Consider the following 23,292-nt stretch of genomic DNA (forward strand, 5'->3'; position numbering starts at 1 on the left):
CGTGTACGCTTATCGGTGATGATGCCACCAGCTGCACTGAAAACCCGCTCGGACAAGACGCTAGCGGCAGGGCAGGCAAGAACCTCCAAGGCGTACAGCGCCAGTTCGTGCCACATGTCCAGCTTTGAAACCCAGTAGTTGTAGGGAGCTGTGTGATCATTTAGGACGATGGTATGGTCAGCTACGTACTCCCTCACCATCTTTCTGTAAAGATCAGCCCTACTCTGCCGAGACTGGGGACAGGTGACAGTGTCTTGCTGGGGTGACATAAAGCTGGCAAAAGCCTTGTAAAGCGTACCCTTGCCAGTGCTGGACAAGCTGCCTGCTCGCCTACTCTCCCTCGCTACTTGTCCCGCAGAACTACGCACTCTGCCGCTAGCGCTGTCAGAAGGGAAATACTGTTTCAGCTTGTGCACCAGGGCCTGCTGGTATTCATGCATTCTCACACTCCTTTCCTCTCCAGGGATGAGAGTGGGAAGATTTTGCTTGTACCGTGGGTCCAGGAGAGTGAACACCCAGTAATCGGTGCTGGAATAAATTCTTTGAACGCGAGGGTCACGGGATAGGCAGCCTAGCATGAAATCTGCCATATGCGCCAGAGTACCAACGCGTAAGAATTCACTCCCCTCACTGGCCTGACTGTCCATTTCCTCCTCCTCCAACTCCTCCAACTCCTCTTCTTCTGCCCATACACGCTGAACAGTGAAGGACTCAACAATGGTCCCCTCTTGTGTCTCGCCAACATTCTCCTCCTCTTCCTCCTCATCCTCCTCCACCTCCACCTCCTCCGATATGCGCTGAGAAACAGACCTCAGGGTGCTTTGGCTATCAACAAGGGAATATTCTTCCCCCGTCTCTTGTGACGAGCGCAAAGCTTCCGACTTCATGCTGACCAGAGAGTTTTTCAACAGGCCAAGCAGCGGGATGGTGAGGCTGATGATGGCGGCATCGCCACTGACCATCTGTGTTGACTCCTCAAAGTTACTCAGCACCTGACAGATATCAGACATCCACGTCCACTCCTCATTGTAGACTTGAGGAAGCTGACTGACCTGACTACCAGTTCTGGTGGAAGTTGACATCTGGCAGTCTACAATCGCTCTGCGCTGCTGGTAAACTCTGGATAACATGGTCAGTGTTGAATTCCACCTCGTGGGCACGTCGCACAACAGTCGGTGAGCGGGCAGTTGGAGGCGGCGCTGCGCTGCCCTGAGAGTGGCAGCATCTGGGCTGGACTTCCTGAAATGCGCACAGATGCGGCGCACCTTCGTGAGCAAATCAGACAGATTGGGGTATGTCTTGAGGAAACGCTGCACTATCAGATTTAACACATGGGCCAGGCATGGCACATGTGTCAGTCTGCCGAGTTGCAGAGCCGCCACCAGGTTACGGTTGTTGTCACACACAACCATTCCCGGCTTGAGGTTCAGCGGTGCCAGCCACAGATCAGTCTGCGCCGTGATGCCCTGTAATAGCTCTTGGGCGGTGTGCCTTTTGTCGCCTAGGCTCAGCAGTTTGAGCACCGCCTGCTGTCGCTTAGCGACGGCACTGCTGTTGTGCCTAAAGCTACCGACTGATGGCGCCGTGCCCACGGATGGTAGTTCGGAGGAGGAGGTGGAGGAGGGGTGGGAGGAGGAGGAGGCATAGTAGGCCTGAAACACCTGGACCGAGGTAGGCCCCGCAATCCTCGGCGTCGGCAGTATATGAGCAGCCCCAGGGTCAGACTCGGTCCCAGCCTCCACCAAGTTAACCCAATGTGCCGTCAGCGATATATAGTGGCCCTGCCCGGTAGCACTCGTCCACGTGTCCGTGGTCAGGTGGACCTTGTCAGAAACGGCGTTGGTCAGGGCACGGATGATGTTGTCTGACACGTGCTGGTGCAGGGCTGGGACGGCACATCGGGAAAAGTAGTGGCGGCTGGGGACCGAATACCGAGGGGCGGCCGCCGCCATGAGGTTGCGAAAGGCCTCGGTCTCTACTAGCCTATAGGGCAGCATCTCCAGGCTAAGCAATCTGGAGATGTGCACATTAAGGGCTTGGGCGTGCGGGTGGGTTGCACTATATTTGCGTTTCCGCTCCAGCGTCTGGGGTATGGAGAGCTGAACGCTGGTGGATGCTGTGGAGGATCGTGGAGGCGACGATGGGGTTTTTGTGCCAGGGTCCTGGGCAGGGGGCTGACTAGCAGCTGACACAGGGGAAGGAGCAGTGGTGTGCACGGCCGGAGGTGAACGGGCTTGTTGCCACTGAGTGGGGTGCTTAGCATTCATATGCCTGCGCATACTGGTGGTAGTTAAGCTAGTAGTGGTGGAACCCCTGCTGAGCCTGGTTTGGCAAATGTTGCACACCACAGTCCGTCGGTCATCCGGTGTTTCCTTAAAGAACCTCCACACTTCTGAAGATCTAGCCCTCGCCGCAAGAGCCCTCACCACGGGAGCTTCACTAGTTGACAGTGGCGCTGATGCACCAGCTCTGGCCCTGCCTCTCCGTCTGGCCCCACCACTGCCTCTTCCAACCTGTTCAGGTCGAGGACTCTCCTCCGTCTCAGAAGCACTGTGTTCACCCGGCCTCTCAACCCAGCTTGGGTCTGTCACCTCATCATCCTCCGATCCCTCAGTCTGCTCCCCCCTCGGACTTCCTGCCCTGACAACAACTTCCCCACTGTCTGACAACCGTGTCTCCTCATCGTCGGACACCTCTTTACACACTTCCACTACGTCAAGAAGGTCATCATCACCCACAGACTGTGACTGGTGGAAAACCTGGGCATCGGAAAATTGCTCAGCAGCAACCGGACAAGTGGTTTGTGACTGTGGGAAGGGTCCAGAAAACAGTTCCTCAGAGTATGCCGGTTCAAATGCCAAATTTTCCTGGGAGGGGGCAGACTGGGGGGGAGGAGGCTGAGGTGCAGGAGCTGGAGGAGTGGGGATTTCGGTGACATGGGTGGACTGCGTGGAAGACTGACTGGTGGTGGACAAATTGCTCGAAGCATTGTCAGCAATCCACGACATCACCTGTTCGCACTGTTCTGGCCTCAACAGTGCTTTACCACGAGTCCCAGTAACTTCAGACATGAACCTAGGGAGTGTAGCTCTGCGGCGTTCCCCTGCTCCCTCATCAGCAGGTGGTGTCTCACCCCGCCCAGGACCACGGCCTCTGACCCCTGCAGTAGTTGGACGCCCACGTCCCCGCCCTCGTCCTCTACCCCTAGCCCTCGGGTTAAACATTTTTAAAATGAGAGTTATAACTTTTTTTTTTTTTTTACTTCTTTTTGTTTTTTTTGGTGTTTTTTTTGTGTTTTTTTTTTTTTTTTGTGTTTTTTGTTTTTTTTTGAGTTTTTAAAACCAAACAATCCTATCCTATTGCTATGGCTATTTTCTAGCCAAGTATCAAAGGAAGCACACTACTATGCCAGATGAGATGACACTGAGTTATTGCCTAATAGAAATCCAACCCCTACTGAATTTTGCCACTTCGGCCTTTGCTATGGATATGTGCGCCACTAAGCGCAGAACACAGCGGTCGCAAGTCTCACTACAAATTGCTCAGAATTGGCAAGTACATGCACTGCAGAAACTACAGCCACCAGCAGATCAACCAGAAATCAAATATATAGAACGCTACTGTAGGCTTCAAGAAGCTGTTTGTATTCTCCTATGGCTATTTTCTAGCCAAGTATCAAAGGAAGCACACTACTATGCCAGATGAGATGACACTGAGTTATTGCCTAATAGAAATCCAACCCCTACTGAATTTTGCCACTTCGGCCTTTGCTATGGATATGTGCGCCACTAAGCGCAGAACACAGCGGTCGCAAGTCTCACTACAAATTGCTCAGAATTGGCAAGTACATGCACTGCAGAAACTACAGCCACCAGCAGATCAACCAGAAATCAAATATATAGAACGCTACTGTAGGCTTCAAGAAGCTGTTTGTATTCTCCTATGGCTATTTTCTAGCCAAGTATCAAAGGAAGCACACTACTATGCCAGATGAGATGACACTGAGTTATTGCCTAATAGAAATCCAACCCCTACTGAATTTTGCCACTTCGGCCTTTGCTATGGATATGTGCGCCACTAAGCGCAGAACACAGCGGTCGCAAGTCTCACTACAAATTGCTCAGAATTGGCAAGTACATGCACTGCAGAAACTACAGCCACCAGCAGATCAACCAGAAATCAAATATATAGAACGCTACTGTAGGCTTCAAGAAGCTGTTTGTATTCTCCTATGGCTATTTTCTAGCCAAGTATCAAAGGAAGCACACTACTATGCCAGATGAGATGACACTGAGTTATTGCCTAATAGAAATCCAACCCCTACTGAATTTTGCCACTTCGGCCTTTGCTATGGATATGTGTGCCACTAAGAGCTAAACACAACGGTAGCAAGTCCCCCTGCTAATTCCTCACAAAATGGTAAAAGATGCAAATTAAAATAAAAAAAGTAGAACGTTATTGTAGCCCTAAGAAGGGCTGTTGGGTTCTTTGAGAATCACTCCTGCCTAACAGTAAGCTAATAGAACACCCTAACGCTTTCCCTGACCAGCAGCAGCTCTCTCCCTAGCGGCATCCAGAGACAGAATGATCCGAGCAGCGCGGCCAGCGGCTAGTCTATCCCAGGGTCACCTGATCTGGCCAGCCAACCACTGCTATCGACGTGTAAGGGTACCACGTCATGCTGGGTGGAGTGCAGAGTCTCCTGGCTTGTGATTGGCTCTGTTTCTGGCCGCCAAAAAGCAAAACGGCGGGAGATGCCATTTTCTCGAGCGGGCGAAGTATTCGTCCGAGTAACGAGCAGTTTCGAGTACCCTAATGCTCGACCGAGCATCAAGCTCGGACGAGCATGTTCGCTCATCTCTAATCAACACCTTTAAGATTTTGTTAGAACTGCAAGGTATACAGCATCAGTCCCTTGATGGAACTGCAAACTGTACTGCAAAAGTCCCTTTAACCCCTTAAGGACGCAGGGTTTTTTGGCTCATTACTCGCTCTCCAACTTCAAAAATCCATAACTTTTTCATTTTTACGTGTACAGACCTGTGTGAGGGCTTATTTTGTGAGTAACAAATTTTACTTTCCCGTGATGTTATTTATTTTAACATGCCGTGTACTGCGAAGCTGAAAAAAAATTCCAAATGTGGAAAAATTGAAAAAAAAACCGCCACGTCACGTTCTTGTGGGCTCAGTTTTTACGACTTTCACTCTTCGCTTCAAATAACATGCCTACTTTATTCTTTGGTTCGGTGCGATCGCGGTGATACCAAATTTATATAGGTTTTATTGTGTTTTAATACATTTTCAAAAATTAAACGAATGTGTACAAAAAAGAAAAAAAAAATTTTGCCATCTTCTTTTTTGCGAAATGAGGCGACGTTTTCATTGCTACCATTTTGAGGTCTGTGCGACATTTTGATCATTTTTTATTTAATTTTTTATGTTATGTAAAAAGGTGTAAAAGTCGCATTTCGGACGTTTGGGCGCCATTTCCCGTCTCGGAGGTCACCGCCGCCCGTAACCGTTTTTATATTTTGATATATCGGGCATTTTAGGACGCGGCGATACCTAATATGTTTGTGATTTTTACTGTTTATTATGTTTTATATCCGTTCTAGGGAAAGGGGGGTGATTTGAACTTTTAATATTTTATAATTTTTTTTTTTATTTTTTAAACTTTTTTTTTCTTTCACTATTTTTTAGACCATCTAGGGTACATTAACCCTAGATGGTCAGATCGCTCCTACCATATACTGCAATACTACAGTATTGCAATATATGGCATTTTTGCAGGTCATACATTACAATGAGCCACCGGCTCATTGTAACGAACCTGCATAAGCCATGTAGCCTCGTGTCAAAAGAAGACCCGAGGCTACCATGGTAGCCCGCGCCGCCATCTTTTAAACGCCGCCGGCGACTTTGCTGGCGGCGTTGAGAGGGTTAATAGCCGCGATCGGTGCAAGCACCGACCGCGGTTATTAGCGGTGGGGGTTTTGTGCAAAATGCAAAAACCCCCACCTCTGTATGAAGAGGACTCAGCCCGTGAGCCCTCTTCATACATCCCTTATACCTCTGCGCCGTAGAGCTACGGCGCAGAGCATTAAGGGGTTAAAGATTTTGATCAATCTGCACAGTATAATGCAACGGCACCTTTATGATTTTGATGGAACAGCAAACTGCTGCTTTAATCCCTCGCCGCATCATGATGTTCCCCAACGTCATGGTATCAGCTATGGTGTACACAATTTGGTTGTCCCTAGACCGTAAACTCAGATTCTTTTAGCTTCTCTTGTATTGCAGGAGCAGAGGGAGGAGTAGAAGGCAGAGAGAGCTACAGACACAGGCACTTCCTGGTTCAGCAGCAGCGTGCTTCTACACGCTTCTTAGCAGCGTGTACAGAAGACAGCAGTAGCTGAGTGTGTCACTGTGTGTTATATCCATCTCATGACTCTGATCTGTCTCATCTCTCTTTTTCTGTGCGTCACATACTAGTAGACTCTTCAGAAGCTAAATGAAGAACCTGTACCATGATAATCTAAGTACATTGTTAGAACAGACCATCTCATAGCACAGAAGAATCATGAAGTGTCTGCTCAGCTAGTGCCCACCCACACTCTGGAATCTTACCCTGAACAGCAAAAACAGTAATAAAACCGATTTAAAATGGTAAAATAAGGGGTGAAATTTAAAATTGTAACATAAGGAGTAAAGAAGTATCTTTTATTGTGTAAACATCACTAGCAGATTAAAATGTGAGAACTTTCCCCTATTACTTACTTTATTGTTTATCACACAGCTGTACAATAGAATCAGACTTCGATCTCTGTCTCCCATCTCATCCAGTATTATTGGACCTGAAGATCCTATGTATAAAAAAAGTCAAAGATTAAATGAAATCATTCAGCAGTTGTGACCATACAAAGCTGCGTAAATACCTTGCTGTTACTAAGATTGAAGGTGAACTGGGTGCACTCCTTTGTGTAATCTCCTTATTGAACACAACATAGCCCCTGTCAGGGCAGTTTTAAGCAGTGAAAGGGGAGAATCTCTTCTTTCAAATGAATCTTGAATTTTGTTTCTAGGTGCCATGGGTCCAGAGATATTCAGGTTTAAAGTGAGAATATCAGGTTCCATTTTTATATATAAAAATCACTCCCAAGGTAGTTTAACAGTTAATATCTCCATTTTCCTGACACTTAGAAAAATAAATTCAGATTTATATGAAAGAGGAGACTCTCTTCTTTCATGGGAAAAAAAGAAGTGAGGTTCTATGTGTCACAGGGCCAAAGATACAGCCCTCTGAAGTGCCCCCTCCAGATTCTTAGCCATCAGGCTGCAAGGAGAATTTGCTGCACACAGGAGATGCAGCACCTCACAGATAATGGAAATATTCACTTTATATGTGACTACATTTTGAGAAGGGATAATATCCTAATATTAATGTGTTTAACCCTTCTCTGTGCAGAACTATCTGAGAACACACTTTCTCTTTTATTGCCTTTTATTTCGTGATAGATTTTTTTTTTTGCGAAAATTGACTGATATGATGAACATTCAATCCTCTTCCCCTAATGTTGCTATTATATATTAACACCGCGACCCAGAACATGCCCATAAAGCTAAAATACACACATGTTCCGAAATAAAATTTTTATTTCACACCATCCTCCATTATTTACACCTATACTATGACGTTCTCACTCAAATTCTTATGAAGCATGAAGGGTTCTGTTATTGTGTGGCTAATACAATGGCGCACATATAAAAGTGACTTTTATTATCTTATTAGCTCGGTTTATGGATATATTGTTATTTATTTGGGTTACCATTGTGTAAGGAAGCATACAATGATAGATCTGTGCAATTTTCTGCAAAAAATGTTTGGTGTCCCCTGTGGATTTTGTTGTGGGGTATGTCTGATCTCCTCACATCTTACTGTTTTAGGAAAGTATATTTTAGGAAATTTACATATAGGAAATTTTGAATGTTAATTGGCAAATGCATCGCCTGGTTATCTGCTTTCAAAATTCTATAGGTTTTCTGGCGCCTTTACTTTTTATTATGTTTTATTGATATATTTTGCAGGATGTGACTGTGTTAAACTTTGTAGCTGAAAAGCAGATATCTAGTTAGTACGGTTTTAGTGATATTATGTGGATTTCATTTATGTGAACGTATCAATATGGGACATTTGTGAACTCTACACATGTCCATCTATTACATTTAGGAGATGTGAAGGTATTTTCTGGAGCACATTTTTTGCCATCAAAGTCGCATTTTAAGTATTTTTTATAAAATGTTTCAGTTTTAATCAAAATTGCATGAAGGCGCCTGTCTATAAACTCTAATGCAATTTTGAAAATGGGGGAAGTGTCTGCTTTTAGAAAATATGTGGTTTGCTGCAGTTTACTTTAATTCTTTTTGCTGTAATTTTGTCAAAATTGCAAAAATTGCTCTGGTCAATAACGCGACAAAATATCCACAAATGCTGGGCGGTGAAAGGGTTAATACCCCTTCGTTGCATTACCAGGTGAAGATGCTTATCATCTATCTGTTTAGTTATCTACCTTATATAATCTGGTCATTTATCATATATCTCCTATACAATTCTCTCATATTACAGTTCGTTTTACCATACTAACTTTTTATTTAGTATACTAATGTTTTATTTTCAGGCCCCACTTTTAGTTTTGGCTAGAGCCCCACTTTGAGCCATTGTAGTGGGGTACCTGCACTGATGCAAAGCCTGTGCTTTCACTTTTCCTACACTCCTTCACTTGTTGGGTCAGTGAAAAGAGAGGAGGGTCTGAGCTCATGAGGACAGTGTATGACAAAGTGTACAGCTCCAGCACAGCAAGAGGAAGTGTGCAGTGTCCACTGTAGCAATGCTCCATGTGTGCGCCTCTGACTCCTGCAGAATGAGTCTATGAGAGTGTGCCTGATTGTGCCTAGGAAGATTGCAAGCCTGTGAGAAATGTAGGTGTGTGTGTAAATAAATGAATAGTTTATTACCTTTTTAAATACACATATGTGTTTAAAAGTGTATGCATGTGTCTGTCTATCTTTATGTATGTATCTGAATGCATGTGTGTTTGTACATAAAGTATCTGCATGTTTGTGAGTGTGTGTCTGTGTGCATGTGTCTGTATGAGCACGTCTATATGTCTATGCATGCATGTATTTGCATGTGTGTGAGTGTGTGTTGTGAGACACTGAAGGGGTTAACTGTGGATGGGCGGTATGTTTCCCCTAGGTTTTCCTATTATGCAAGGCCTTAGTGCTGAGGTTGTGGTGTCCAGCACCTTGGACACAGGTGACGGGAGCAGCCCAATCAGGCTGCATAAAGCCGCTGAGCAGAGCTGAGAGTGTTGTCTCTCTGACAGGAGGCTTGAGAGCCTTGACCTCTGTGCCTGGAGCAGCAAAGTATTTTTGTTTGTGGTGAGTCAGAGAACCATTGTTTAGTTAGCACCCTGACGGGTAGGATATTATTTGTTTTGATGCCTGAATGTGAAGGCTGTTTTTATTTTGTTCCTGCTGAAATAAACACAGGCTAGACCTGTTTTGGACTGTACCTTGGTGTCACTGTCGTGAACTGCATCACAGCACCCCGCTACCACAGTCTCTGCTGGGCCAAATCTCCCACAGTGTATATATGTGCATGCATCTGCATATATTTGCATAAATGTGTTTGCCAGCATGTGTCTGTGTACTGTATGTATATACATGTGAGTGCGAGTCTGATTGTCCACATGTCTGTATGTGTGTGTGTAGGTACCTGTCCACATGCGTTATAAACGCCAGTCTTAATCCCTTCACGCTCTGTGATGGATATATCCGCCACGGAGCTATGAAGGGTGTATGAAGAGGGCTCACGGGCTGCATATTGCAGCAAAGACCCATCGCTAACACCCACGGTCGGTGCTTGCACCAATCGCGGGTGTTAACTGCTTCTTTGCCCATGCGCCGCCATGTTTCCTCCGATCGTCGCTCCCCCGAACGTCATCGGGGGGCAGCGATCGGTTGCCATGACAGCTCACGTGAAGATAATATTTTTTTAGGTCTAGGAATCACACACTAATTTAGTGGATTCTAAATCAAACCTTTGATGGTGATGTTCCGAAATTTGTTGATAAAATTGAACGTTTGATCTCCTGTTTTAAGAAAGTTCTTCAGTGCATGTCCAAACAGTAGAACCCCATCCAAGTATCCAGCAGCATAATCATCTTTTAACTGAAATATTTTAGAAAAGAAAACAATTACAAAAGCTTTAGCAACAAAATTCTTCTGAGGTAATAGAACAATAACAACAATCCATAGATTGTATTTACAATCTGTACACAAGATCTCAAACCAAAACTGTAGATGTATGGTAAACATATCAGTCATTCCACAAAAACATAGCAATTCTTGTAAAATATAAATATTTTCTGGTTAAATAATCTGGAATTTAGGCTGACACGACAACAAACGGTGAAGATTCCTGATGTCAGTGTCTGTTAAACAGTCTGACTTACCAATTGAATTGTGTTAGAATTATTGGATATTTCAGAAAAATTGGAAGGAGGCAAAGTTAACACCAATACATTCTTCATATAGGGCAGAGAGGTTTTATTTTCGAAATACTCGGTGCTGTGTGCAGAAAAGTGAAAGTTAAAACATTTATTGAGCAAAGTAAGCTACTCTCTTAAAAAGAAACATTATGGCCTGAATTAACCCCTTCAGTACACCTTAAGTTTTGGCGCTGTGGACACGGTGTGTATACATATATATGTATATTTTTTGCAGGCCGAGATGTAGTTTTCAGCAAATCCATTTAAGGGTACACGGTACTGATTATCTTTTATTTTTTGGGGTGGTGAATTTAACAAACTTTAAGGAAAAAATTGATTCACTTTCTGTCACTCTTATGTTTTTATTTTTATTGGTTAATATTTGTGATTTTTTTACCACCAATAGGTGAAACCAGAAGGTGATCAGTTATATAATACTTTGGTGTACTTTTAGTGTTCCAAAGCATCATCAACTGTTAGTATAAGCTGATTGACATTTAGACATTTTTATGGTAATTCCAGGCCTGACATAGCTGCCATCACAACGTTCAAACACCCTCAAATGCAGCGTGGGATGCAAATGGTAAGGGAAAAGGAGACACTTCTTTTATCTTAAAGGGGTATTCCCACAAAGACAAAATTCATATATATATATATATATACAAAATAACACATTCTCTTAAAAGAATACATAACTTCACAGATATAATTCCATTCCTGATATTTATATTTTGGTTGTCCCTGGATACAATCATAAACTCCTGACTATTGTCAGGCAGATTCCTCTAGCATGAATAGCTTCTTGCACTGCAGGCGTGTGGCACTTCTTGTCCAGCAGCAGGGGGCAGAGTAGACCTGCTCTTCAAACTCTAGAGACAAGATAAGGTCTTCGGGGGAGAGGAACATAGCAGTGCTGACAGTGTGTTTTATTGGTTAGGTGAGGTAGCAGAGCTGAGTGTGTCATTGTGTCTTATATCCATTTCACGACTCTGAACTGTCTCATCTCTTTTTTTCTATGTGTCACATCAGTAGAATGTTCAGAAGCTATATAAGCTATAAGTGTAGCTAAACCCCGTACCCTTATAATCTAAGCACATTGTCAGCACCCACCATCCCATAGCACAGAGGAATCAGCAGGTGTCTGCTCAGCTAGTGCCTGCTCACACTCTGGAATCTTACACTGACCAGCCTAGGCCCTGATCTTGGCACTGATCCAGGGGCATTTCGCTATTCGTGCATCGAAAATCAATGCAGAACACAAATTTCAATGTTCTAATGATAACAATCCAATGTAATTAAAATCAGCTTTGTGTGATTTGTTATTTGTGGGACAAATATCAGAACTTGGAGTTCTACAGTGAAACTGGCCCTTTCTTCTAAGACAACCCAGAATGCATTCCCTCACAACCTGTTTCTTTATCATTAGTTTAAGAAAATTAAGGAAATAAAACCTACAAATAAGCTTTTGATCAAAATTTAGAATGTGTGCTAACCATATTGAACAGTGACAGTGTGAACACTTACTTGTAAATATCAATGAGAATGATGACGATTTCCTCAGGAAGTTTCATGGGTTCTATTAATGCCTTGACATCAGCAGGTGAGCCACACATCAGTAGAACTAAAGTGGAAACAACAGTTAGAAATTGGTACCATGTCATAAATCAGATCCACAAGTGTGTAACATTGCATTCACAAATAGGTGTTCACTAGAGATGAGCGAACATACTCGTCTGAGCTTGATGCCATTCGAGCATTAGCGTACTTGCAACTGCTCGTTGATCGGATGAATATTTCGCCAGCTCGAGAAAATGGCATCTCCCGCCGTTTTTATTTTTGGTGGCCAGAAACGAAGCCAATCACAAACCAGGAGACTCTGCAGTACACCCAGCATCACGTGGTACACTTACATGTCGATAGCAGTGGTTGGCTGGCCTGATCAGGTGACCCTGAAATATACTAGCCACTGCCCGCGGTGCTCGGATCATTCTCTTCCTAGATGCCGTTAGGGATAGAGCTGCTGCTGGTCAGGGATAGCGTTAGGGTGTTCTATTAGAATAGTGTTAGGCAGGAGTGATTCTTCAACAACCCAACAGCCCTTGTTAGGGCTACAATAGCGTTATTTTATTTTTCTTTTTATTTGCTTGTGGCTGGGCTTGCTGGCACTAGTAGTGCAGCTACTATCATATTGTGACGAATTTGCAGGGAGACTTGCGAACAATATTTTTGGCTCTTAGTGACACACATATCCATTTCAAACAGCTAAGTAGGACAATTTATTGGGGGTTTGATTGAATTAGGCACAGTCTGCAGATTTTTTTTTTTTTTTTTTCAAAAGTGAAAGTGAAAGCACAAAATCCTTTTGTGTGCTGTCAGTGGTGCAAATGCAATTTCATCTAGATTAGTCTGCTTGCTACTGTTTAGCAAGCTAGTCTCCAGAAATCCCAATCCACATTCTCTCTGCCGGTGAAGCGTACTGTACGTCACGTGTGGCGTAATCTAATACGTTTTTTTGTTCACATTAGTATCATAGTATCATAGTTTATACGGTTGAAAAAAGACACTTGTCCATCAAGTTCAACCAAGGAAGGGAAGGGATTGCATGAGGAAGGGATTTAGGGGAAACAATTCTATATAACATAACCATCAATGTTATTTAGGTGTAAAAAGGCATCTAGATCCTTCTTGAAGCTCTCTGCTGTCCCTGCTGTGACCAGTGCCTGAGGCAGGCTATTCCACAGGTTGACAGTTCTCATAGTAAAAAAGCCATGTCGCCTCTGGTGATTAAACCTTGATTTCTCCAGACGGAGACAGTGCCACCTGTCTTTTGATTTGGTTTAATCTGAAACAACTTACCACCATATTTTTTGTATGGACCATTCATATATTTAAATAAATTGTTCATGTCCCTTCGTAGTAGTCTCTTTTCTAGACTAAATAAATCTAGTTGTTTTAATCTTTCCTCATAACTAAGATCATCCATACCCCTAATCATTTTTGTGGCTCTACGTTGAACCCTCTCCAGCTCCAGGGCATACTTTTTATGGACCGGTGACCAGAACTGGACAGCATATTCCAGGTGAGGCCGAACCAATGCCTTGTATAGTGGTAATATTACATCCTTATCACGAGAGTCCATACAACTTTTGATACATGACAAGATCCTATTAGCTTTAGAGGCAGCTGATTGACATTGCATGCTGTTATTCAATTTATGATCTACTAGTACCCCCAGGTCCTTCTCAACAATGGACTCTCCCAGATTTACTCCCCCAAGGACATATTTTGCCTTTGGATTATTGGCCCCCAGGTGCATAACCTTACATTTATCCACATTAAACCTCATTTGCCAAGTGCATGACCAAACACTTAGTTTGTCCAAGTCACCCTGCAGCCTATGAACATCCTCCATAGACTGTAGATCTTTTATTTTATATAAAAGTAAAAAACATAACAATACATAACACAAACCAAACATAATATACAATATATACAATATCTTACCTGCTGGTCCAGCCCAATTCACTCCTAGCAAAAACAATAACTTAAAATACAGAGAAATGAATAAACACCAATTACCACAACCCCCACCCAACCGATTATCACAACCTAAACCAAACCAATAAACAAAGACAAGCCACACCCACAAATAAACATAAATGACTATAAATATACATAAACCCACCCCACACCCTCTAATAACAAACCACCCCACACCCATTTTTTTTTTTAATATATAATAACACATAATACACATAGCACTACACTAAACTAGATCCCTCGCCGCACCCTCCCCTTCCCCCCAGACACTGGTCTAACGTCCAAAGTTTGCGTTAAGTAGTCCAGACCAGTGCCCAAGGTCAGTTCGTAAATCCCACCACCATCACCCCCCTCCCAACCTCCCAACACTATATCCCAAACCCCACTATATACAATATATACAGTATTTAAAACATTACAAAGAAAAAATAATACAACATAAATCTAAACCACATAAAGCTGCGTCGATACTAAGCACTGTGCTTTCCTCGTGTGGTACCTAACACTCCACATAGGAGAGACCGGCCAATCCGGTCCAATGGATGGAAGCGCCCACCCGGTTGTACACCTCTGTGTTAAAGGGGCACCGAAGCAGGAAGTGGTCCATGCTCTCCAGCAGGCCACCGCACTCCTCCCGGGGACAACCCCTTTCCTCAGAGCTCCTACACTTCAGATTGTCTCTCACACACAGCTTTCCATGGAATCAGCGCCAAGTCACGTCCCAAAACTTCTCCTCCATAGACTGTACTACACTACACAGTTTGGTGTCATCTGCAAAAATAGACACAGTGCTATTAATTCCTACCTTTATATCATTAATAAATATATTAAATAGTAGTGGGCCAAGCACAGAACCCTGTGGTACACCACTCATAACTGGTGACCATTCCGAGTAGGAATCATTGACCACAACTCTCTGGATACGATCCTTCAGCCAGTTTTCAATCCAATTGCAAATGATTTCTGCCAAACCAATAGCCCTAATTTTACCCATCAGGCGTCTATGAGGGACAGTGTCAAATGCCTTTGCAAAGTCCAAGAACACAATATCCACAGCTGCTCCTCCATCCAGGCTCACCTCTTCATAGAAGCAGATTAGAATTAGTTTAGTTTGACAACTTCTATTCTTAGTAAACCCATGCTGGCTGTCACTTATTATACTATTTAATGTCACATACTCCAGTATGTGTACCGGGACATTCAACAATCCTCATTTCAGTTTGCTTTCTGATTTCTTCTACGTGTTTCGTTCATTAAGAAATAAAAAACGAAACAAAAAAAAAATAAAAATAAATTTTCTTTTTCATTTTTTTTTTGGGGTGGGAAATCTCCGTTATAGAAATCAAATTTTGTCTACTGTACTTGAATGGTTGTGCCTGCCACTGTTTAGAAAGCTAGTCTCCAGAAATCCCAATCCACATTCTCTCTGCCGGTGAAGCGTACTGTACGTCAAGTGTGGCGTAATAAAATACAGTTTTTTGTTCACATCAATACCAGGACATTTTAAAAAAATTGTCTGTGTTGGTTAGAAACTAGCCATAGCAATCATCTTCTGAGGTTGCTGTCTGATTTCTTCTGCACGTTTTGTTCTTCTATAAATCCAAAAAAAAACAAACAAAAAAAAATTATCAAATACAATTTACAGTTTTTATATTTTTTTTTGTCTATGAAATATGACTTTTTTTTGGAAAATGTTGAACCTGAGGGCTAAGGGTAGAGGACGAAGGCATGGGCATCCAATTACTGCAGGGGTCAGAGGCCGTGGTCCTGGGCGAGATGAGACACTACCTGCTGATGAGGGAGCAGGGGATTGCCGCAGAGCTACACTCCCTAGCTTCATTTCTCAACTTACTGGGACTCGTGGTAGAGCACTGTTGAGGCCACAACAGTGCGAACAGGTGATATCGTGGATTGCGGACAATGCTTCAAGTCATTTGTCCACCAGTCAGTCTTCCACGCAGTCCACCCATGTTACCCAAGTGAGCACTCCTCCAGCTACTCCACCTCAACCTCCTTCCCCCCCGTCTGGCCCCTCCCTGGAAAATTTGGAATTTGATCCGGCATACTCTGAGGAACTGTTTTCTGTACCCTTCCCAGAGTCACAAACCACTTCTCAGGATGCTTCTGAGCTCTTTCCCGATGCCCAGGTTTTCCAACAATCGCAGTCTGTGGGTGATGATGAAATTGTTGATGTACTGGAAGAAGTGTGCAAAGAGGTGTCTGACAATGAGGAGACACGGTTGTCAGACAGTGGTGAAGTTGTTGTCAGGGCAGGAAGTCCGAGGGGGGAGCAGACTGAGGGATCGAAGGATGATGAGGTGACAGACCCAAGCTGGCTTAATAGGCCGGGTGAAGACGGAGGCAAGTCCTATACCAGAACAGGTTGGAAGAGGTAGTGGTGAGGCCAGACAGAGAGGCAGGGCCAGAGCTGGTGTATCAGCGCCAAATGTTTCACGTAGTGAAGCTCCTGTGGCGAGGGCTAGATGTCCTCAAGTCTGGAGGTTCTTTTAAGAAACAGCAGATGACCGACAGACTGTGGTGTGCAACCTGTGCCACACCAGGATCAGCAGTGGTTCCACCACTACCAGCTTAACCACCACCAGTATGCGCAGGCATATGAGTGATAAACACCCCACTCAATGGAACCAAGGCCGTTCACCTCCGGCCGGGCCCACCACTGCTCTTTCCCCTGTGTCATTTGCTGCCTCTGCTAGTCAGCCCCCCCCCCCAGGACCCCGGCACAAACACCTCCGGCTTGAAAACCACACCTTCGCCTCCACGATCCTCCACAACATCCGCCAATGTCTGTCAGATATCTGTCAGGTGCTGAGTAACTTTGAGGAGTCAACACAGATGGTCAGTGGCGATGCTGCCATCATCAGCGTCACCATACCGCTGCTTGGCCTGTTGAAAAGATTTCTGGTCAGCATGAAGTCGGAAGCTTTGCGCTTGTCACAAGAGACGGGGGAAGAAGATTCCCTTGTTGATAGCCAGAGCACCCTCCGGTCTGTTTCTCAGTGCGTATCGGAGGAGGTGGAAGAGGATGAGGAGGAAGAGGAGGGGAATGTCGGCGAGACAGAAGAGGGGACCATTGCTCAGTCCTTATTAACTGTTCAGCGTGTATGGGCAGAAGAAGAGGAGTTGGAGGAGGAGGAGGAAATGGAGAGTCAGGCCAGTGAGGGGAGTGAATTTTTGCGCGTTGGGACTCTGGCGCATATCGCAGATTTCATGCTAGGCTGCTTATCCTGTGACTCTTGCGTTCAAAGAATTTTTTCCAGCAACGATTACTGGGTTTTCACTCTCATGGACCCACGGTACAACCAAAATCTTTCCACTCTCATCCCTGTAGAGGAAAGGAGTGTGAGAGTGCATGAATACCAGCAGGCCCTGGTGCACAAGCTGAAACAGTCTTTCCCATCTGACACCGCTAGCGGCAGAGGGCGTACTTCTTCGGGACAAGTAGTGAGGGAGGAGGGAGAGTAGGCGAGCAGGCAGCATGTCCAGCACTGGCAGGGGTACACTTTACAAGGCCTTTGCCAGTTTTATGTCACCCCAGTTTCAAAGCTGGACATCTGGCCCCAACTGGCGCTGTACGCCTTGGAGGTTCTTGCCTGCCCTGCCGCTAGCGTGATGTCAGAGCGGGTTTTCAGTGCAGCTGGTGGCATCATCACCGATATCATCGCCTGTCGACTGACAGAGCTGACGCTTATCAAGATGAATCAAGCATGGATTTCTCATGATTTCCATTCTCCACCAAGTGAAAGCAGCTCAACCTGAATAATTCTCATGTATGCACTCCTCCTCCTCATTCTCCTCTGTCTCCTCCTCTTGGTACACTAAAGCAGAGGAAACTGGCTATTTTTTGCCATTATAGCTCTAGCTATAGTACTGTATGTATTACATTTTTATGGACGGCCACATTCGCGGTCCTCAGTATTGCAAATGTTTTGGGAGTGCCACATACAGGTACTCTATATATTTAATTTTTCTGGAGGGCCACCTACCCGGTCCTCTGGTTTAAAAAATTTTTGGGAGTGCCACATACAGGTACTGTCCAAATTTAATTGTCTCCATAGCAGCCTCCACACACCGTCTCCATAGCAGCCTCCACATGTCGTCCTCTTAGCAAACGAGCTGTGTCAGGCTCATTTTTCGAGTGTTTCACCGGTATGGAACTTGGCCATGCTGTGTTATCAACTAAATATACCGTCAACCTTTTGTTCACATAGGAAATCATTTCAGCGCTTCTTGCTCACCTCCTTTGGTTCCTCTCTGCCGCCATAACCAGACCAAATACTGATACATACAGTGCTACATGTTAGGCTTCAAACCAATTTTAAAAATTCGTTTTGGCGAGGATGAGTCCATTTGGGGTATGTCGCCATGCCACTCTCTAGCCTGCCGCTGCCTCTGCATGTCATCCCCTATAGCAGGGGTCGAACGACCAAAACACAGGGGTCGCCTAAAGCCTTTGGAGCCACGATTTTATTGTGTTTTTACTGCAAATCGCATAGTTTGGGGTCACTGCAACATGAGTAACTGTATTGCGGGGTCACAGCATTACAAAGGTTGAGAACCGCTGCCCTATAGTGTCAGGGTCAATTATTGGGTGTTTAGATGCTATCTCGCCTCACTTGGTCACTCTGTCATTGCCATGCTGTTGCCCATAATTTTGGCATAATGGTGCGATTAGGCAGACTCAAAGGCATCCATGCATGCTGCCCCTGCTGTTTCCTGTCCATTTCCGTGGTGTTTCCATCATTTCCTGAGGTTTCCAGGTTTTTGGCCAAACTTCCCTGTGCAGAGCCTTGGTCCCCTTGAAAAATGCTTGAGTCTCCCATTGACTTCAATGGGGTTCACAATTCGAAACGAGCACTCAAGCATCGGAAAAGTTTGACTTGAATAATGAGCACTCGAGCATTTTAGTGCTCACTCATCTCTAGTCACAACCTCCACCCAGTATAAAGCTAGCTAGCTAGCTCTCCCATGTCCCCAGTATATAGCTATCCAGCCCATGCCCTCTAATATATAGCTAACCAGGCCCCTGTCCCACAGTATATAGCCAGCCAATGTCCCCTAGTATACAGCCAGCCCATGCCCCCTAGTATACAGCAAGCCACACCATGCCCCCAGCATATAGCCAGTCCATGCACCCCAGTATATAGCCCATCAGTCCATGCACCCCAGTATATAGCCCATCAGTCTATGCACCCCAGAATATAGCAAACTAGTCCCTGTTCCCAGTATAAAGCCAGCCCATTCCCCCAGTATACAGTCTGCCAGCCATTGCTCCCTAGTATATATAGCCTGCCAGCCAATGCCCCATAGTATATAGCCACCAGCCCCTGCCCCCAATATATAGCCAGCAGCCCCTGCCCCAGTACTATAGCCAAAAAGAAAAAAACAAAACTCTGTATTCACCTTTCTGACCCCCCCCCCCTCCTCTTCCTTGTGATGTTCCGGTTCCATGTCCCTACTATGATGTCAGCAAATGGCTGAGTTAATGGTGTGTGCGACGCAGCATGCAAGGACACGGAGCCAGAGCATCGCAAGGAAGAAGAGGATGTTCTGGGGGCGTTATTATTGTGCTGATAAACTCGGCATATACTCAAGTATACACGGTCATTTCTTTTTAGAAAAGACCTTTTCTGCCCCATTTAGAGGTATTGCCTTATTTGCTCACCTTCTTGGGTTGTGCATATTATCTCTGCAATATATAATCAATTATCCTAAAAGGCGCTATTTTTTTCTCCCTTTTATCTCTTGCCATCCCTCTGAGTCCAAATTACACCTAGGTGCAGGGCCGGATTATAGGCGGGGCTCCCGGGGCTCGAGCCCCGGGGCCCCCACCATCTTGCCCCCCCTAGAGGCCCCCACCAGCTCGCACCTCCCGTGCCCCCCCTCATGGGCGGAACGCCGCCCTCCGCCTCCGTGCATAGGTGAGCTCCTCCCCGGCGATCAAGCCCCTACATAAACTGTCCGCCCACTCATCCTGCTGCGTGGGGAGCCGCCCCCCGCCACTGGTGACAAGCAACCCCGCTCAATCCCAGGTTAACATCGCCTCCGGCTCCCCGCCCGGCTCGCTCTCCTCTCGCTCACCACCCCCCGCTCCGCTCGCTCACCACTCCCCGCGCTCACCATCCCCCGCTCCCTGCTCCGCTTGCTCACCACCTCCCGCTCCGCTCGCTCACCACCCCCCGCTCCGCTCGCTCACCACCCCCCGCTCCCCGCTCCGCTCGCTCACCACCCCCCGCTCCGCTCGCTCACCACCCCCCGCTCCCCGCTCCTCTCGCTCACCACCCCCCGCTCCCCGCTCCTCTTGCTCACCACCCCCCGCTCCCCGCTCCTCTCGCTCACCACCCCTGCCCCCCGCTCCACCCGCTCACCACTCCCGCTCCCCGGTCACCCCCCCCCCGTACGAAACATGCACCCGGCAACCCCCCCCTCCCCGGCCGAATAAGCAACCGACCGACTTCCTGGCGAACAAGCACCGTCAAGACCCCCCACCCGCCCGAACAAACAGGCACCCGGTCAACCCTAACAGGTAAGTATATACATATGTGTTTTTCTGTGTGTGTATATGTGTATATACAGTGTATATGTGTATATACAGTGTATTTACGCATCTACTGTGTATTTACTGTGTATAGATGTATATACTGTGTATAGATATGTGTGTACATTTATATATGTGAATGATGTGGTAATACTGTGTATATGGAATGTATGTATATACTCTATATATATATATATATATATATATGTACATATATATATGTTTTGTGCTGTCGCCGCTGTATGTAGCTGTGTTACTGGGGGTGAGGCGGCTGTAAGTAGCTGTGTTACTGGAGATGAGGCGGGTGTATGTAGTGGTGTTACTGGGGGCCAGGCGGCTGTATGTAGCGGTGTTACTGGGGGCCAGGCGGCTGTATGTAGCTGTGTTACTGGGGATGAGGCGGCTGTATGTAGCTGTGTTACTGGGGGCGAGGCGGCTGTATGTAGCGGTGTTACTGGGGATGAGGCGGCTGTATGTAGCTGTGTTACTGGGGATGAGGCGGCTGTATGTAGCTGTGTTACTGGGGGCGAGGCGGCTGTATGTAGCTGTGTTACTGGGGGCGAGGCGGCTTTATGTAGCGGTGTTACTGGGGATGAGGCGGCTGTATGTAGCGGTGTTACTGGGGATGAGGCGGCTGTATGTAGCTGTGTTACTGGGGAGGAGGCGGCTGTATTTAGCGGTGTTACTGGGGGTGAGGTGGCTGTATGTAGCTGTGTTACTGGGGGCGAGGCGGCTTTATGTAGCGGTGTTACTGGGGATGAGGCGGCTGTATGTAGCGGTGTTACTGGGGATGAGGCGGCCGTATGTAGCTGTGTTACTGGGGAGGAGGCGGCTGTATTTAGCGGTGTTACTGGGGGTGAGGTGGCTGTATGTAGCTGTGTTATTGGGGATGAGGCGGCTTTATGTAGCTTAGTTACTCGGGGGCGAGGCGGCTGTATGTAGCTGTGTTACTGCGGGGGAGGCGGCTGTATGTAGCTGTGTTACTGGGGATGAGGCGGCTGTATGTAGCTGTGTTACTGGGGGCCAGGCGGCTGTATGTAGCTGTGTTACTGGGGGCCAGGCGGCTGTATGTAGCTTTGTTACTGGGGTGAGGCGGCTGTATGTAGCTTTGTTACTGGGGTGAGGCGGCTGTATGTAGCAATGTTACTGGGGGCGAGGCGGCTGTATGTAGCTGTGTTACTGGGGGCGAGGCGGCTGTATGTAGCTGTGTTACTGGGGGCGAGGCGGCTGTATGTAGCTGTGTCACTGGGGGCGAGGCGGCTGTATGTAGCTGTGTTACTGGAGATGAGGCGGCTGTATGTAGCTGTGTTACTGGGGATGAGGCAGCTGTATGTAGCTGTGTTACTGGGGATGAGGCAGCTGTATGTAGCTTTGTTACTGGGGATGAGGCAGCTGTATGTAGCGGTGTTACTGGGGATGAGGCGGCTGTATGTAGCGGTGTTACTGGGGGCAAGGCGGCTGTATGTAGCTGTGTTACTGGGGATGAGGCAGCTGTATGTAGCTGTGTTACTGGGGATGAGGCAGCTGTATGTAGCTGTGTTACTGGGGATGAGGCGGCTGTATGTAGCTTTGTTACTGGGGATGAGGCGGCTGTATGTGGCGGTGTTACTGGGGATGAGGCGGCTGTATGTAGCTGTGTTACTGGGGGCCAGGCGGCTGTATGTAGCTGTGTTCCTGGGGTCGAGGCGGCTGTATGTAGCTGTGTTACTGGGGATGAGGCGGCTGTATGTAGCGGTGTTACTGCTGGTAGTGGAAAGGAAGCAGGAGGACGTGTGTGTACGCTACACTTATTGGGGGCCTCCACCAGATTTTGCGCCCAAGGGCCCCCACCAACCTTAATCCGGCCCTGCCTAGGTGCCCTGAAAAGCGCAATTACTGTATTTTGAGAAATCCCTGACACTATGAAAAGCAGCAACTTGCTCTGTCTCCTGTGTGTAATGGCATCTAGACATGTTACCCTGCTCTTATACTGCAGAGTCAGATGTCAAGCAATATTTCATACAATATTTAATAATAGATGTCAAAGAGGCCTACAAAAGACATGCCTGCAGTTGCTAAGCGGCTGCAAGCTGCTTCATTCAGCAACCAATCAAGCAGCTTGGTGCTTATTCCCTCAACACAGAGCTGGATCCTGAACAGAGGTGCCTATTTGGTCTCTGGGTCCATGGGTGCCCAACTCACCAAATTTTGTAAGGACCAGAACTTTGAAGTTCGGGTATGCTTATCACTAATAATAAAATATACATATTTCTACACTCACATATGTTTAAGGGGAAGGAGGACCGATGCAACAATCTGCTGTAGGACCAAGCATCTTCTAGTTAAGCTCCTGCATGCAACATAATCACATCATCAAGATTTTTACAAACGAGGAGGAGGACAGATTGTCTATTACCAGCACCCGAAACACAGAAGGAAATGTTTAAAGGTAGACTGTCATGTAGTTTTCCCATATACTTTCCTATACACATCACTAATATTTCTGTTGCTGAAAAGTCAAGTCTTTTGTCATGTGACTGCAAGAGTCTTTCCTCTCTGAGGGAGAGACAAGTGTCAGCCGATTTCAGTCATAAAGTCATTAACCCCTTAAGGACGCAGGGTTTTTCCGCTCATTTCTCGCTCTCCAACTTCAAAAATCCATAACTT

The 23,292-nt window shown here is 46.1% G+C and overlaps 1 protein-coding gene across 2 annotated transcripts in view; it reads right to left on the minus strand.

Moving 5' to 3' along the window:
- The window catches only part of GUCY2C (guanylate cyclase 2C), a 133,855-nt gene that overhangs the window by 63,733 nt on the left and 46,830 nt on the right, over positions 1-23,292 (minus strand). For both annotated transcript variants that reach the window (XM_072127960.1, XM_072127959.1), the window contains exons 6-9: positions 12,075-12,171; positions 10,515-10,629; positions 10,101-10,230; positions 6,778-6,863 (exon numbers count right to left, since the gene is read on the minus strand). In XM_072127960.1, coding sequence (XP_071984061.1) covers positions 6,778-6,863; positions 10,101-10,230; positions 10,515-10,629; positions 12,075-12,171 — 428 coding nt within the window. The remainder of the gene's footprint in view (positions 1-6,777; positions 6,864-10,100; positions 10,231-10,514; positions 10,630-12,074; positions 12,172-23,292) is intronic.

Source organism: Engystomops pustulosus, chromosome 10 (assembly GCF_040894005.1).
Source record: "Engystomops pustulosus chromosome 10, aEngPut4.maternal, whole genome shotgun sequence".
Lineage (NCBI taxonomy): Eukaryota > Metazoa > Chordata > Amphibia > Anura > Leptodactylidae > Engystomops > Engystomops pustulosus.